The 14,545-nt window shown below is 35.5% G+C and overlaps 1 protein-coding gene across 1 annotated transcript in view; it reads right to left on the reverse strand.

The window, feature by feature from the left end:
• LOC110563671 (complement receptor type 2) overlaps positions 1 to 11,003 on the reverse strand; it is an 89,714-nt gene extending 78,711 nt beyond the window's left edge. Inside the window, 5 exon segments of the mRNA XM_060365104.1 lie at positions 2,150 to 2,548; positions 3,411 to 3,496; positions 3,877 to 3,976; positions 5,190 to 5,369; positions 10,816 to 11,003. Coding sequence (XP_060221087.1) covers positions 2,150 to 2,548; positions 3,411 to 3,496; positions 3,877 to 3,976; positions 5,190 to 5,369; positions 10,816 to 10,873 — 823 coding nt within the window. The 5' untranslated portion in view covers positions 10,874 to 11,003.
• Positions 11,004 to 14,545: the final 3,542 nt, after the last annotated feature.

Genomic DNA, 14,545 nt, shown 5'->3' on the forward strand with positions numbered 1-14,545 from the left:
GAGAAAAGAACGGGACCAGAAAGTCCTTTTATTTCTAAAATAAGAACTTTATACTTGACAACTTACAGCTATCTTGGATTTAGTAGGATGGGATAAAGGTCTTCATGGCAGCTCTTCCACTCCAAGATAGAGAGGGAGGCAACAGAGTGGGGTTGATGTGTTTCTCTAACATGTTAGACTTGGAAAGCCATGTTTCTATCTGTTTTCTCTTTCTTGATCCATGCCAAGAAATATTACTATTACTCATTTTTTCACTGTATTCAGCTAAAAATCAGAGGTATCATTTCACCAATAGGGCAGACAGGGACCAAACTTTTACAACATATACTTTCCAGTACACAAACCACCATATCCTTTTTACTTCAACAAGGTTAGTGAGGCTTCTGAACTTTGTTGCCAGAGGAAAGTGATTTTTATACCAAAGAGGAAATAATTTTTTTTTGTATTTGGTTTGTCTATATTATATATATGCATATATATTTGTTCTCTCTCATTTTTTTAGGGAGGGAGGAAAGTGCCACATTGCAGAACTGTAATTAAGGAAAATTCTGTATAATTTATGACATTTCTATAATTGCAAAAATTATATCATTTTATGGATATAAAAATGCCTTTTTATAAAATTCCAATTTCTGGGAAAAAAGAATAAAGGAGAAAATGGGGATCACAGACTACTACCTTTCTTCCACAAAAATTAAATTTTTAATATCGAGATGGATGTCTACAAAATTTTAAATCAAGTTCTTATCTTAGCCAATTCCCTCTCTTTATATGGCTAACACTGGAGAGTTTATTTTATCCTCATTTCAAGAAAATGCAATCATTTAAAATTCTAATGATCAACTTTTGTACTGTGACTTAAAATGACTTTTATTCTTCAAAGAATGTAATTGTACATATTTATGAGATACCATATGATACTCAGATGAATAGGTATATTGCATAATATAAAAGTAAGGGTAAATATATGTCTTCTAAAACTTATTCCTTTGCAAACTTTTAAAATCCTTTATTCTAGATTTTAAAATATATACAACAAACTATCATAATATACAGTGGAAATTCTGCTTGTAGGAACACCAGAACTTAATTTCTTCTATCTAATCTGACTTTTATCTGCATTCTTAACAGCATTTGATATATTGCATAGTGGAGGAGTCTTTGTATGTGTAGAAGTGGGCTCAGGTTCTCATGCTTGCATGTGCATGTATGTGTATGTATGTGGGGGTATTCACTGATACATATGCACATAGAAGTAATTGTCTTGTTTTTATGAGACGAGGTTTCTCAGTGGGAACTGTGGCTAACCAACTAAGCTAGACTGGCTGGTCAGCAAGCCTTAAGGATCTGCCTGTCTCTGCCTCCCTGATTCTGGGATTATAAGCACTTTCCACATGCAGTTTATACCCTGAGCCATCTCCTCATTCTATTTTTTTTAATGAGTCATTTTAACTGAAGAGAAGTCATTGTGGTTTGATTTGCATTTCCCTGATGATTATTAATGTTAAACATTTTGCCATATGTTCATTGTCCATTTTATTTTATTTTTGAGAATTTCTGATGTCTACTTTGATGTTGAATTTCTTTTGTACTATTGAGTTATTTTAGTTCCTTATACATGCCGGATACTAATTCCTTGTCAGATACATAGCTTGGAAATATTTTTCTCACTCTATCATCTTTCCTCATTCTATTGTTTCCATTTGTTGTAGAGAAAATTTTTATTCTATATAATACCATTAGTCTATTTTTGCCATTGTTTTCTATGCTTTCCATGATCTTATCCAAAGACATGTTGACTATTTAAATGTTCTTAAATACTATATCTATTTTCTTCAAAGAGTTTCATGTCTCTTAATTCTACTTTAAAGCATTCTGACCCTCTTTTAAAAGTGTAATATACCTTTCCCTACAATTACAGTACTGCCCCAGAATGTAATAAAATCTCCCGTCTCTTTAACAGTTAGAGACCTCCCATGATCATGGACTGCTAAAGCTAATAGATATTACCTCCAAAGTTTACTTTCAAAATTTTTTATTCTGGAAATCCAGTCATCTATTCCTTCTACTCTTTCTATAGGTACCATGTATCTATTCTGCAAAACCTCAAATTTCATTTACAGATACTCAAAGTTTCATTCCAACTTACCCTTGAAGCATGTTGGCAGTGGAGGGCTCCATTTGCTGTTTGGCTGGCACCACACTATACTGCTGCCTTTCATGGTAAAACCAGACTTGCACTTAAACATTACTGTATCGTTTAAGAAGAAGGAGTGTTTAAATCCAGACTCCACAACTCCATTTTCAATTTCTGGCAATGGGCACTTGACTATAGGAATACACTGAGGAGGTGGACTGTTCCAGATGCCAACTTGATTGTCTTTGCTGGTGCAATATATTGACTTCTCACCCACCAGATCAAACAGTTTTTCCCTATTCTTTCCAGCATGGCAATAATAAGTTACTACCATTCCATAGGAAAAGCTGTCTCTATTGCTGCTGTGGAAGTCTCCATTGGAAATGACTGGTGGTGACTCACAAGGAATAGCTTTTGGAGAGAAGTAGTTAAGAAAAGGGAGAGACAGAATTGGAATGTTACATTTTCTGAGAATGTAGTCTTCATTCCCATAATACAAACTTAAACTTTACCTACAACTTATCTATCATATTGGGATTCTGTATTATAATCTAAATAAAGAATAAGCCAGAAAGGAAAAAAATATGGAACCAGCTGATAAAAAGTCAAAAAGCTGTGATCCCAAAATACAGAAACTCTGGTACGTCTTGGGGTGATCTACTTTTGCATGGTTACATTTATCAGTGTGTAATCTCATGCATATTTTAAACTTAAGAATCTACTCACATTAAATGACATCATAAAATGTTAATGGGAAAGTGTGGTGAAATCAGAGGCCCTGGAAGAAGATCAGTCAGAGCTATGTCCACAACAACCCAAACCTAGTAATCATTTTTATGTGCAGATGCCCAGTTTCCCTTTAGAAAGGGATAAGAGGTTCAGTATTTGCTTTAATACCCTGCTGGGTAGAGTCTTTCAGAGGCCCTCTGTAGTAGGCTCCTGTCCTGTTCCCTGTCTACTTTTACTTCCAATGTCTCTCCCATTTGCCCTTCTGAATGGGGATTGAGCATCTTCCCTAGTATCCTCCTTGTTGTTTAGCTTCTTTAGGATTATAGATTTTAGTATGTTTATTCTATATTATATGTCTAATATCCACTTATAAGTGAGTGTATACCATGAGTGTCTTTCTGCTTCTGGGTTACCTCATTCAGGATGATCTTTTCTAGTTTCATCCATCTGCCTGTAAATTTCATGATTTTCTTGATTTTAATTGCTGAGTAGAAGGGGACAAGAGAAATGTAGTAGGATGCCATAAAGAGATCATTTTACTCACATTCACAAATAGGCACATCGTTATCCCAAATTACATTATTGTCTGATATAATACATGTAGCAGATGAGTCACCAATGAGTCGGTATCTAGAGGCAAAGAGGTGATTGATCATATACCAGTTACATTGATCATATACCACTTTAGACAAGCCTGATATTTTTCCACTTAAAAAATGAGAAAAAGTAGAATATTATGCAAGATGCAGTGAAATGGTGATAGAGAAGGACTTAGATAATAGACGCAACAAGGTATAGACAAATGAGATCTGACCTCCTAGTCAATAGCAATGGAGACTTAAAACTGAAGAAGCTCCATAATCTTTCTCTCTAAGGATCCTCTTAACAACACTGAAGTGTCATTTCTGAAACAGGTCAAAAAGACCATGCTTTCATATTTATTCATATAAAAGGTTTCTGGTTATTATTTCAGTATCCAGATAACCTGCATAGGCATCCTACCTACTCACCCTTTATCACAAGAATATGTAATTGTTGACCCAAACTTGAAACCCGTGTTTATATGCACAGAGCCATGGAGGGGTTCTTTAGGACTTGCACATGATTTACCTACAAGGGAAACAAAACAGGATTTGGGTCTGGGATTGAGAAGATTTTACGTGTTTTCTATTAAATTACCTGACTTGAGTTGTTGATGGGCCTGCATATGTTTTCTCAAAACAGTTTTTGACATTTGTAAAAATATATACTTTCTCAAGGAGCAGTTAATTTTGGAACACTATTCAAAATATATTCTCTATATTTTTGTACATTATCTCTCTCTCTCTCTCTCTCTCTATATATATATATATATATATATATATTCTCTATATTTTTCTTTATTAGATTCTATTAGCTAATGGCATCATCTACCATGCCTCTTGTATTAAAACCCAGTCCTCATTTTCTCCCTGTAACTCATTCTCTAATCCTTCATTTAATTCAATTAGCTACAAAATTTTAGTACCTGGATTTCAGACTCTCTCTCTCTCCAAGCCCATTATTTTGATATTTCTACAGTTTTACTGGATTGTTGAGTAAAATTTACCTTTCTAATGCTGGCCTGCCTTGGTCTAGTACCTCCTCCATATCATGACATGTGTTTTCTTTTACATCATAAATATGGTCATGTTATACTTCCTACTTAAAATTGTATGGTGATTTACCATTATTCACAGGAAAGAAAGTATAGAGTCTTAGAGTTATATGCACTCACACCATATTGATACTTTTCCATTTTTCCAAAGGTATTTCCTCCATACTTTTTCCCTCTGTTCAGAAGGCCTCAATTTCTCTAATTCTCTTAGATAGAATTTATTTTTCTCTGGTTGAATAACAATTTACCTCTATTACTAAACAACATCATAAAATCTGGGGATATATTAAGTGATACAGTAGTTGCCTGGCCTGTGCAATGTTTTGTGTTTAATTCTCATCTATACACTATGTGTAAGTTTTGTTTGTTACAAGATCTGCTGTCTACTGCTTCTCACATGCTAGTTAATGAAGACTATTTCTTGAATGTAGTAAGAATGAGATAAACTAATATTCTTTTTGTATACTGACCTCTAATATCACTCTAATATGATATGGAAATCACAGAATAATATCATAAAGATGACTTAAACCCTAGTACTCAGAATATTTAGAAGTTAAAGAAACAGAGAGGTTATGATTACTTTTACCATGACATATTAATTTACTGCTCTTTTGTTTGGAAAATGACATACTATCCTACATCGATAAAGTGATAGAGCTAAACATGGCTTGTAGGAGTACTCACGTTTACAGAAATGCTGAGAATCTGACCATTTGGAGGTTTCTAAGCAGGTGATAAAGAATGACTTCCTAATATACCCAGGAAGGCATTTGTATTCCCAAGTTGTTCCAACAGCAAACTCAGACTTATCACTCTCAATAATAGGCTTAGCAAAAGCATACTTTGGCAGCAACTTACACTGACCTAGAAATAAAGACCACAGAAATTCAATGCTAAGAAAGGCTAAAGCTTCTCTGCTTCTCTCTTGTCACCAATTGTTCTAACAAATGTGATCTTTAAAAGTAATATTGTTTGTAGCAATATTGTCTAAGAAATCATTCTAGTGTAGATGGACACATGGAGAAATCAGATATTCAAATGGTTTTTAATACCGATTTCAGAGGAAGATCTTGAGAAACTTTTTTCATAAAATTTCATCTTAAAATTTTATAATAAAACCTGTGGGTGGATTGTTTGTTTATTTCATTTTTACACAGTAAGGTCAGAAAAAAATAAGAAAAGCATGTAGAACTTCAGAAATGAGTATATAGAACTTAATATAAGACACAAAACTCTGAAATAGAGGAAAATGAAGGAAGAACACGGCAAGATATCAGCATAGAAAAGACTAAGTAGTTGCTTTCTCCAGTTGCTCATGAAATAGCACCAATTGATAAATAAGTCTTCATGAAAAGCACCTACACAGAAAAAAAAGTAGAGATAGTCTACAGAACAGGAGGAAATCTTTGCTAACTATATATTTGATTAGTATCTAGAATATATAAGTAAATAAAAAACATAAATACCCCAAACTCTTCATCAATAAATGAACTAGTGGAGTGGACATTCAATTCTCAAATGAAGTTCAAAAAATATGAAAAAAAAATGTTCAGCATGACTAGTCATTAGAGAAATAAAGACAAAACCTATACTAAGGTTCCATCTCACACTAATTTTCACTGAGAAAACAAGTAACAAAAAATGCTGGTAAGAATACAGATAAAAGGGAACACTTTTCTATGTTCCCTAATGAGAATGTAAACTAACCAGCCACCTTAAAAAATCGGTCTGGAGATTTCTCTACAAATTAAAAGTAGATTTATCACATGATCAACTGCAGCATTTGTCAATCTTTACCCAGAAGACTCCAAGTCCACATATCACAGATACATTTGCACATCAATGCTTACTAGGGTATTATTCACAATGGCTAAGTTATGGAACCAACCTAAATGGTATGTATACACAATGGAACTTTTTTCAGCTCTAAAGAATGAAGTTATGTTGTTTGAAAGATGTGTGGAGGAATGTCTTGTGTAGATGTAGCAGTTGTCAATAAGAGCTGATTGGCTAATCAGCTGGGTAGAAGGACAGGAAGTGGAAGGCAAAACTTCCTAGTAGGAAGAAAGGAACTTGGGAAGGGGAGAGTGAAAGGCTTTTCCTCCAGGAGACAGGTGTTTTCGTAGACATTGGGAGGATAGCTAAGCCTGTATGTAGCTATAGGAACAGACTGATGGAGTAGAAGCTACCCCTGGGAGTCATCAGATTGGCAAGTGATTGGTTTTTATGTGGGTTTTAAATCCTAGGTTTTACATTGCTAATGAGAATGTAAACTAGGACTAGAGTAGCTCATAGTGCTTACAGTTTAAAAATAAATCATAATCTGTCAGTCATTGGGGAACTAGCTGGATAAAGAAAACTACTGCCTTAATAATTTACTGTATGAAGTAATATAGAAAGAATATTTTTTCTTCAATAAAGATGGATGAAACTAGAGATATTTACATCAAGTGAATTAACTCAGTCTCAGAAAAACATTTGAAAGTAGCAGCAAACTGAGGAACAAAGGGGACTAATGGGAGAGGAAAAGATTAAGAAGGGGGAGGGTAGTGTGTAGGATATGCTCATAGTACATTATATAGTTGCATGAGAATGGCCTTATATAACCTTGTATAGTGATAATAACATAATAATTAATAAGAATAATATTTTATATATTTTTTGGTGGGATGGAAAGGAAGTTATTTGTATCAGTTATTTTGCTGATCATTGTGACCAAATACTTGACAAAAACAACTTAAGGAAGGGAAGATTAGTTTGCTCATAGTCTAGGGAACACCATCCGTCATGCTGTGACTGGAGCATCTTGGTCTGTGGGAGAAGAGCCCTGCAACAACTGCTGGTTACAAGACACAATCAGAAAACAAAAAGCTTGGCTGGAGATGATGAGGGGAGTAGAACCTCCGAGGTCTGCCTTCCAGATAGACCCTGACCTCCTAAATGTTCTACAAGTATTCAAATATTCAACATTCAAATATGTGGGCTTGTGGGGGACATTTTACATTCAAACAATAATGATTTTTTTTAAATCCTCTGGTTTTATAATAAAACCAAAAGTATACAAGAAAAATCTCTCTTAAAAAGATTTTTAAAAAATTTTTATTTCATGTCTAAGAATGTTTTGCCACATGTTTGTATGTGCAGTCTATGTGTTCAGTGCCTGCAAAGACCTGAGTAGGATGATGGATTCCCTGGAAATATGATTATGAGGCACCAAGTGGGTGCTGAGAACCAAACCCTGGTCCTCTGAGCTATCTCTCCAGCCCTAAAAGTAAGAATCTTACAAATAAAAACTTTAGCATAAAAACTAAAGTACCACAGAGACCTTGTAAAATCAAAATTACTTTAATTGATTTATGTAATTATCCTAATCACTAAACTTTTAAGGTATAGGAAAAAACATTCGTTCTTCATTGAACTAGTTTATTTGTTATTTGTTTTTATAAGATACAGTCTCACTATATAACCCAGGCTGACCTTGAATTTGAAGTCCTTCTGTCTCAACCTCCCTAGTATTCTACTTTTCATTATATTTCTTTTTTTTTTTGTTTTAACCAGATAGAGTAATGAAACCCAAAAATAGCTAGTAAAAGCTTTCTGATGTACCAGAGAAAAGAGCTAGTCATAAACATTGTTAAATAAATTCCATTGTAATATCCATACACTTATTATGTCCCTAGAAAAGTAATTTTGTATATATGAGTGAAGACTCATATTTTACCTCCTTAAATTTATTTTCAGAAATTCAGAAGTTCACTGTTTTTCAGATCACAGGTAATCTAGATAAAACACCAAGTTGTGAAACCCTCCAAGAGTAGAAGTATACCTGAAAATTTACAATTTTTTATTTTTTTCCATAAAAGTATGAGGCAGGTACAGGTAAAAGTTAAATAGTGAATGTCTGCTGACTCAAAGACATTCGCTGAACCCCTATAGCTGCAGCCAGATGCAGTCTCTAACTCTGTGCTTCTACTGGGGAATTGAAAAATAGTCACCACTGTTAGGAGCCAGATATTACTGTAAGTCTCTCTTATGTAATTCTTTGGTTTCTTCTGTTAATTCCCACCAAAGTTCCCAAATACATACTCTGTGAAAAACATCAAGAAAGACTCTAAGAAAAGTAAAGGTTTAAAACAATGAAGATAGAGCTGGTGGCACACACCTTTAATTCCAGGCAGAGACAGGCAGATCTCTATGAGTTTGAGGCTAGCCTGGTCTACAAACTGAGTTCCAGGATAGCCAGGGCTGTTACACCAAGAAACTCTGTCTTGAAAAACAAAAACACACTAACAACAATAACAACAACAACAAAAACAATGAACATAGACTTTACAATGTGATGTCACTTCTACCAGTTACTCTAAACAGATAATAATCTGTGATTTTCAAATGTAAATAAGAACAAAATTAAATTATCTTCTACAATATAGGAAACCATTTAAATTCTTAAGGTTCAACCAGTGGTAACAATACAGACCAAGAAGAGATACAAGATATAGAAACGAAAAAAATAAGGAACTTTATAATGTGTATTTCCATGTCAAAACAAGGCAAGGATCATACTTGCTGGGTGAAGATTAATGGAAGTCTCATCTCTAGTAAGGAAACCTTGAGTTATTTTGAAACTGCCCACCTCTCAGGCTACAGTACAGAATTTCCAGTTCTCCTCCAATCAGAAGAGGAAAGGGAGCAGGTGAGTTGTTTAACTGGCTAAAGGCACTGCTGTCAAACCTTACTGACCAGTTGAGTTTAATACCTCATGGAGTCTGGTGAAGGGAGAGAACCAACCCTAAAAGTTGTTCTCTGACCTCCAAACACATGCCATTGAGTGCACACACACAATAAGTAAATACACGTAATAATATTTCAAAGAAAAAGAAAGGCTAGTCTGTACGCTATTACATGATAGAGATTTTCATGACAGTCCCTCTTTACCTCTTTCTACCACCAGGAGTGAAGATCAGAGTAGTGACACAGAAAATGTTTCTGGAGGACAGAGAGCAATTAACTATTTAGATGTAGGAGGCTTTACATGATGATTTAGAAATCATTTGGAAGTGGATGAAGGATTTATGGGTAGGATAAAAATAAATCTGAAAAATTGGTCAGAAAGCAGGAAGGGGGGAGATCGTTATTAAGAATTATCATCAAATGCCTTAATACTGGGTTTCTTGGCTATCTGATGGGTAATTTTTTTTTAAAATGTGAGTCATGTATGTTAACCAAAGTGTTGTATTAAGCATAAGACATTCAGCAGTGAACATGAAACAAGGCCTAACCATCCCTAGAATTTATTTTTCCAGTAGAAAAAGTAGCAGAACTAATGCATAATATTCAGACCCAGTAACTACTCAATCCACCCTTAGCTGCTAATTGCTACACTTAGTGTCAACTTTGAAGTGCCATTGACTTAAATTCTCTGGCAGCTCCTGATTTCTCTCAGTTTCATAGGATGTTAGCATAGCTCATTTCTGACTTCATTTCGTATATTATAAACTGAGGGTAGGGTCTCTAACCAACTTGTTAAAATTTACTCAGCTATTGAGGTTTAGTTACAGTAAACATCTTATAACCTATGAAATTATTCACAATGAGAACAAGTTATACTGCAACTTGCCAAAATTCACCCAGCTATTGAAGTTTGTTTGACGTAAATGTCTTACAACTTATGCTTTCACTACCCAGAATAAATTGTACTACTTTAAAAGCAAGCCAATTTAGGAAACAACAACACACAAAAAAAAAACTTTTTCAAGAATCACATTTTCTTGTTGAATGTTAAAAGAGAACCTATGGAAGCACACACCATTACAGAAGTCATAGTTTAAATTCACATTCAACTTTAAAACTAAATAGAGTTAGTTTTTTAAATATATTGTCAAAGTTAAAAAAAATCTGAGACCCATATTGGAGAATCAGGTGTTATTAAGAAAAGAAATAGGGGCTGCATGCCTAGAAGCACATGCAGTCTGTGATTCTTGGACACAGTCTGGGACCCTTAGTGGGTCTGTGTGAGCTCTGCTGAATTCCCAGGAGGCTGAGAGCCAGGGAGGAGAGGGAACCACCCAACCACTGCAGCAGTCGCATTCCAAAGCGCCCACATGTGGCTCAGCCTTCAATGATGGTGATCTAGCTCCCAAAAGAGGTTGCGTCAGGAGACTGAGGGGGTCTCCAAAGCTGTCAGGGACAGGCAAGTAAGGGACAGCAAGGCCCCCACATCCCTGGTGTGGTCTCTAGTCTTTGTGTAGACACAGAAGTTTTCCCAGACCTGGAGGAGTTCCCGTATCTGCGCTCCCCGTGCCCAGCTCACCAAGAACTCCTGGAGTGATGAGAGTGAAGAAAACCCAGAGTGAACCCAAGGCTCCCATGCTACTGCAGCGGCTCAACAGCAGGTTGCGTTCTTTGTGCTAAAAGTCTCCAACGAGGAAAGAAGAACGACGTGGCTGGCTGGCTGCGGCTGGCTGCCGCTGGCTGTAAGCTGTGGGGAGTGGGCCTTAAATAGCGTCTGCCCAGCGCTGGGTACTGAAGATTTGTGGAGCACAGCTGCAGGTGGCCAGGGGCGGAAGAGACAGGGAGGGGCGTCCCCGGGAAGTCCTCTTTTGGCTCGGTCTGGGTTCTGCGCCTGACTTTCCCACTTTTTGTTGGCTATGCAACCAAATACATTAATTCCCCCTACACCCCGCCCCAAGTCTAAAACAAGAACTTCACAAAATAATACTCATTCCTACTAATTTAAAATCTTCGTATGCTGTGCTAATTTACAGTATTGTATTCTTTAAACCCGTTTTGGGTTTTGGTCCAGCGTATTCATTTCCAACCCCCATTAATGTAGTAAACTCTTAGTTTGAGAAAACAATTTAAGTTTACTTAAAGTGGAAATTCGGGAGTAACACTTCCTGGTATTGCAAATTTTAAATAGTGAAAATTTTAATTTCTGTATATCTGTGAAGGGGTTTTCTAAAGGTTAATAATTTAGAAATGTTATCTCTCTGTTATAGAGATATATAAAAGTATATATCTAACAATGTGATTGTGTTATGTAATTGTTATTTCTTATATCTTAAAATAAATTAGATATTTATCTCCCCTTTAAATATTTTTTATATTTTAATGTATATAAAAATAAGGATACTGCTCCATAACTAATAATAACAAAACCATCCACCTTTCAGGATCATGTATTAGATTCTCAGGTCTCCTTTTGCCTAATTTGAAAAAAAAATAATTTGGAAGTGGGAGGTGTGTGTGTGTGTTATATGCAAGTGTCCATGTTCATGTGTTTGCATGTGTGCATGAAGATGTGTATGGAGACTAGAGACTAGTGCCAATGTCTTTTTCACCTGCTTTCTGCCCTTTTATTTGAGGCAAGGTCTGTCTTCGACCCTTAAACTTTCAGGTTACGATAAGCTGATTGTTCAGCAAGTTCCATCTGCTTGTGTCAGCCCCCTCCCTCCTTTCTTGTGCTAGGACTAAATAGTACCTTCCAGTTTCAACAGTCATAACTTGGAGGCAAGTTAACTGGACTCTCAATTTTCCATCTCCCCTGATATTGTGGTCCAAATGATAGTTAGAATCACCTGTTACAGTAGTTACAATCACCTGGTTGACTGGGACAAGAAAAGTCACACATAAGATGCACACCCAGTGGCTGTTGGCTAGGTACATTTCTTTACCATCTGTATGTTGTCACTAGGCTGCTGGGTAGCAGGGATTGAAATTTCTCACCTCATGACAGCTAACTTCTTCTAAATCAAAAAAGAGAGAAGCCGGAATCATGTTTTTCATGATTTTCATGTTTTCCTCAGCAGTCAATATTTTCATAACAATCTGCTGATAACAAAGATCAGCTCTTCTCCGTGCCAGAGAGACACTATGCATGGATGGAATACTGGAGTCAAAGATGAAGGGGGACCATCATGGAAGCTGGTTACTAACATCAGTCAGTTTCGTTTTATATAATGTTTCTTCGCAATTAGATTGAAATTTTGTAGTTTTGGGTAGAGCTATCAGAGGATGGATGATGTGTGCTTATTTAGAGGTACCATGTTGCCTGGTGGTCCTTTTATTGTCAGTGATCACTTTTATCACACAAGCAGGTTTCTGCCAAGTTTCTGTAGTGTAAAGTTACTATTATCAATAACATTTATTAAAGTTACATTTATAAAGTAACATCTATAAATGTTATTCATTAACAACAGTTATTATTAATATATTATTAAACAGTTATTATTAAATATTATTAAATATTACCTTATTATTAACAAGTTATTTTGGGTAAGAACATTTCAAAACTATTAATACCTCATTTAAAGGGGCTCACAGAGACTGAACCACCAATCAAAGAGCATGTATGTACTGGACCTAGGTCCTCCAAACATATGTAGCTAATGTGCAGCTTGGTCTTCTTGCGGGTCCCCTAGCAATTAGAGTGGGAGCTGTCTCTGACACATACTCTGTTACCTGTTTTTGGATCACTTTCCCCTATCTTGGCTGCCTTGTCAGTCCTCAGGGAAAGAGGATGCATTTAGTCCTGATATGACTTGATGTGGGTTTGGGGGGACCTTCCCTTTTCTGAGGAGAAGGGGAGGAGGAAAAGAGGAAAGAGAGAGGGAGAGTGGGACTGGGAGGAGAGGAGGGAGGGGCTGTGATAGGGATGTAAAGTGAATAAATAAACAAATACAAAATAAAAAATTTACCTGTTAATTTTAGACCATTAATGATTTTTGTCTTAACTACTACACTTATGACTCCCAAATGGCATTCAACCATTGATTTTATATTTATTAATTGGTATTCCACTGTAAAGGAAAGCTTTCACTTCTATTTGTTTATTCATTCATTTTTCAAAGATGAAATCAGTGTCTGTATCAATGTGATCTTATTTATTCAATGAGTCATGATTTATCACTGAAGTTATTTAATTCCCAAATTGTTCCTAGTTTTCCCTGTAGAAGATCTCAAAGTAGTTCCTGTGTTATGTGTGTGTGTGTGTGTGTGTGTGTGTGTGTGTTTCCATTTCCTATAAATGTTTGAGTACTTCCTTGTGTTCAGGTAAAATAAAATGCCCTAGACTTAGTTTGTGATTCTGTAAATCCACCACTGGAATTTGCTTTTTCTCTAAGAACTGCTGCTGCTGCTGCTTTCCTCCTCCTCCTCCTCCTCCTCCTCCTCCTCCTCCTCCTCCTCCTCCTCCTCCTCCTCCTCCTCCTCCTCCTCCTCCTCCTTTTTAAAATCAAGGTACATATTTTCAATTTGCTTTTCTCATAGTGGTTAGAATCATAACTCTGAACACTACACTCATTGCTAGTGGCATACCATTGCTTCTTTACCTTCTCAGCAGACAGTACAAGAAAAAGTATACATGAAATATGCAATGTATGTCTATATAAAACTATGTCTATATAAACCTTTTCCTTCTTTATATCTGTCATTGATTCATGCTGTGTCTTCCAATTTCAGTCAATTACCATAGATTTTCTCCATCTTTCCTTTTATCTATATTTGTAACTTTTTTCTCCAAAGGCAAGTTTCTTAGTTCTACAATATACTTACTTATTTTCTCTATAGAGAAATAAATTAGGGTTGCTAAAATTATCATGGTAAAAACAAAACCTGGAATTTTTAAAGTTTTATTTTCTTTGTGGCCTGAAATCATAGAAGCCACTGATCTCCACTTCACATTATTCTCATCCATGCCTGAAAGTATAGAATCCCTAAACTGTTTAGATTATGTATTCTCTTCCAGTGTGACTATGTTAATAATTTAAAATTGGCTTATTTCCCTTTATATTACATTCTAGTTTGTAATTCATCATTTTTACTTAAAAAAATCATAGTTGTAAATTCAGAACTACACACACAAAAAAAGGATTATTAGAGAAATGTCATTTCTCTTCATTCTATTTCCACCTATTGCCTATAGGTAATATGTTTCAGTATTTTCTTGTTTATCTGTCATCTTTTTTCCTCAACAAGCAAACACATATTTGTGTTTTTATTTCTCTGTCACACATAAAAGAAATCATGCTATAGGTAGGTAC

Source organism: Meriones unguiculatus, chromosome 11 (genome assembly GCF_030254825.1).
Source record: "Meriones unguiculatus strain TT.TT164.6M chromosome 11, Bangor_MerUng_6.1, whole genome shotgun sequence".
NCBI classification, from domain to species: domain Eukaryota; kingdom Metazoa; phylum Chordata; class Mammalia; order Rodentia; family Muridae; genus Meriones; species Meriones unguiculatus.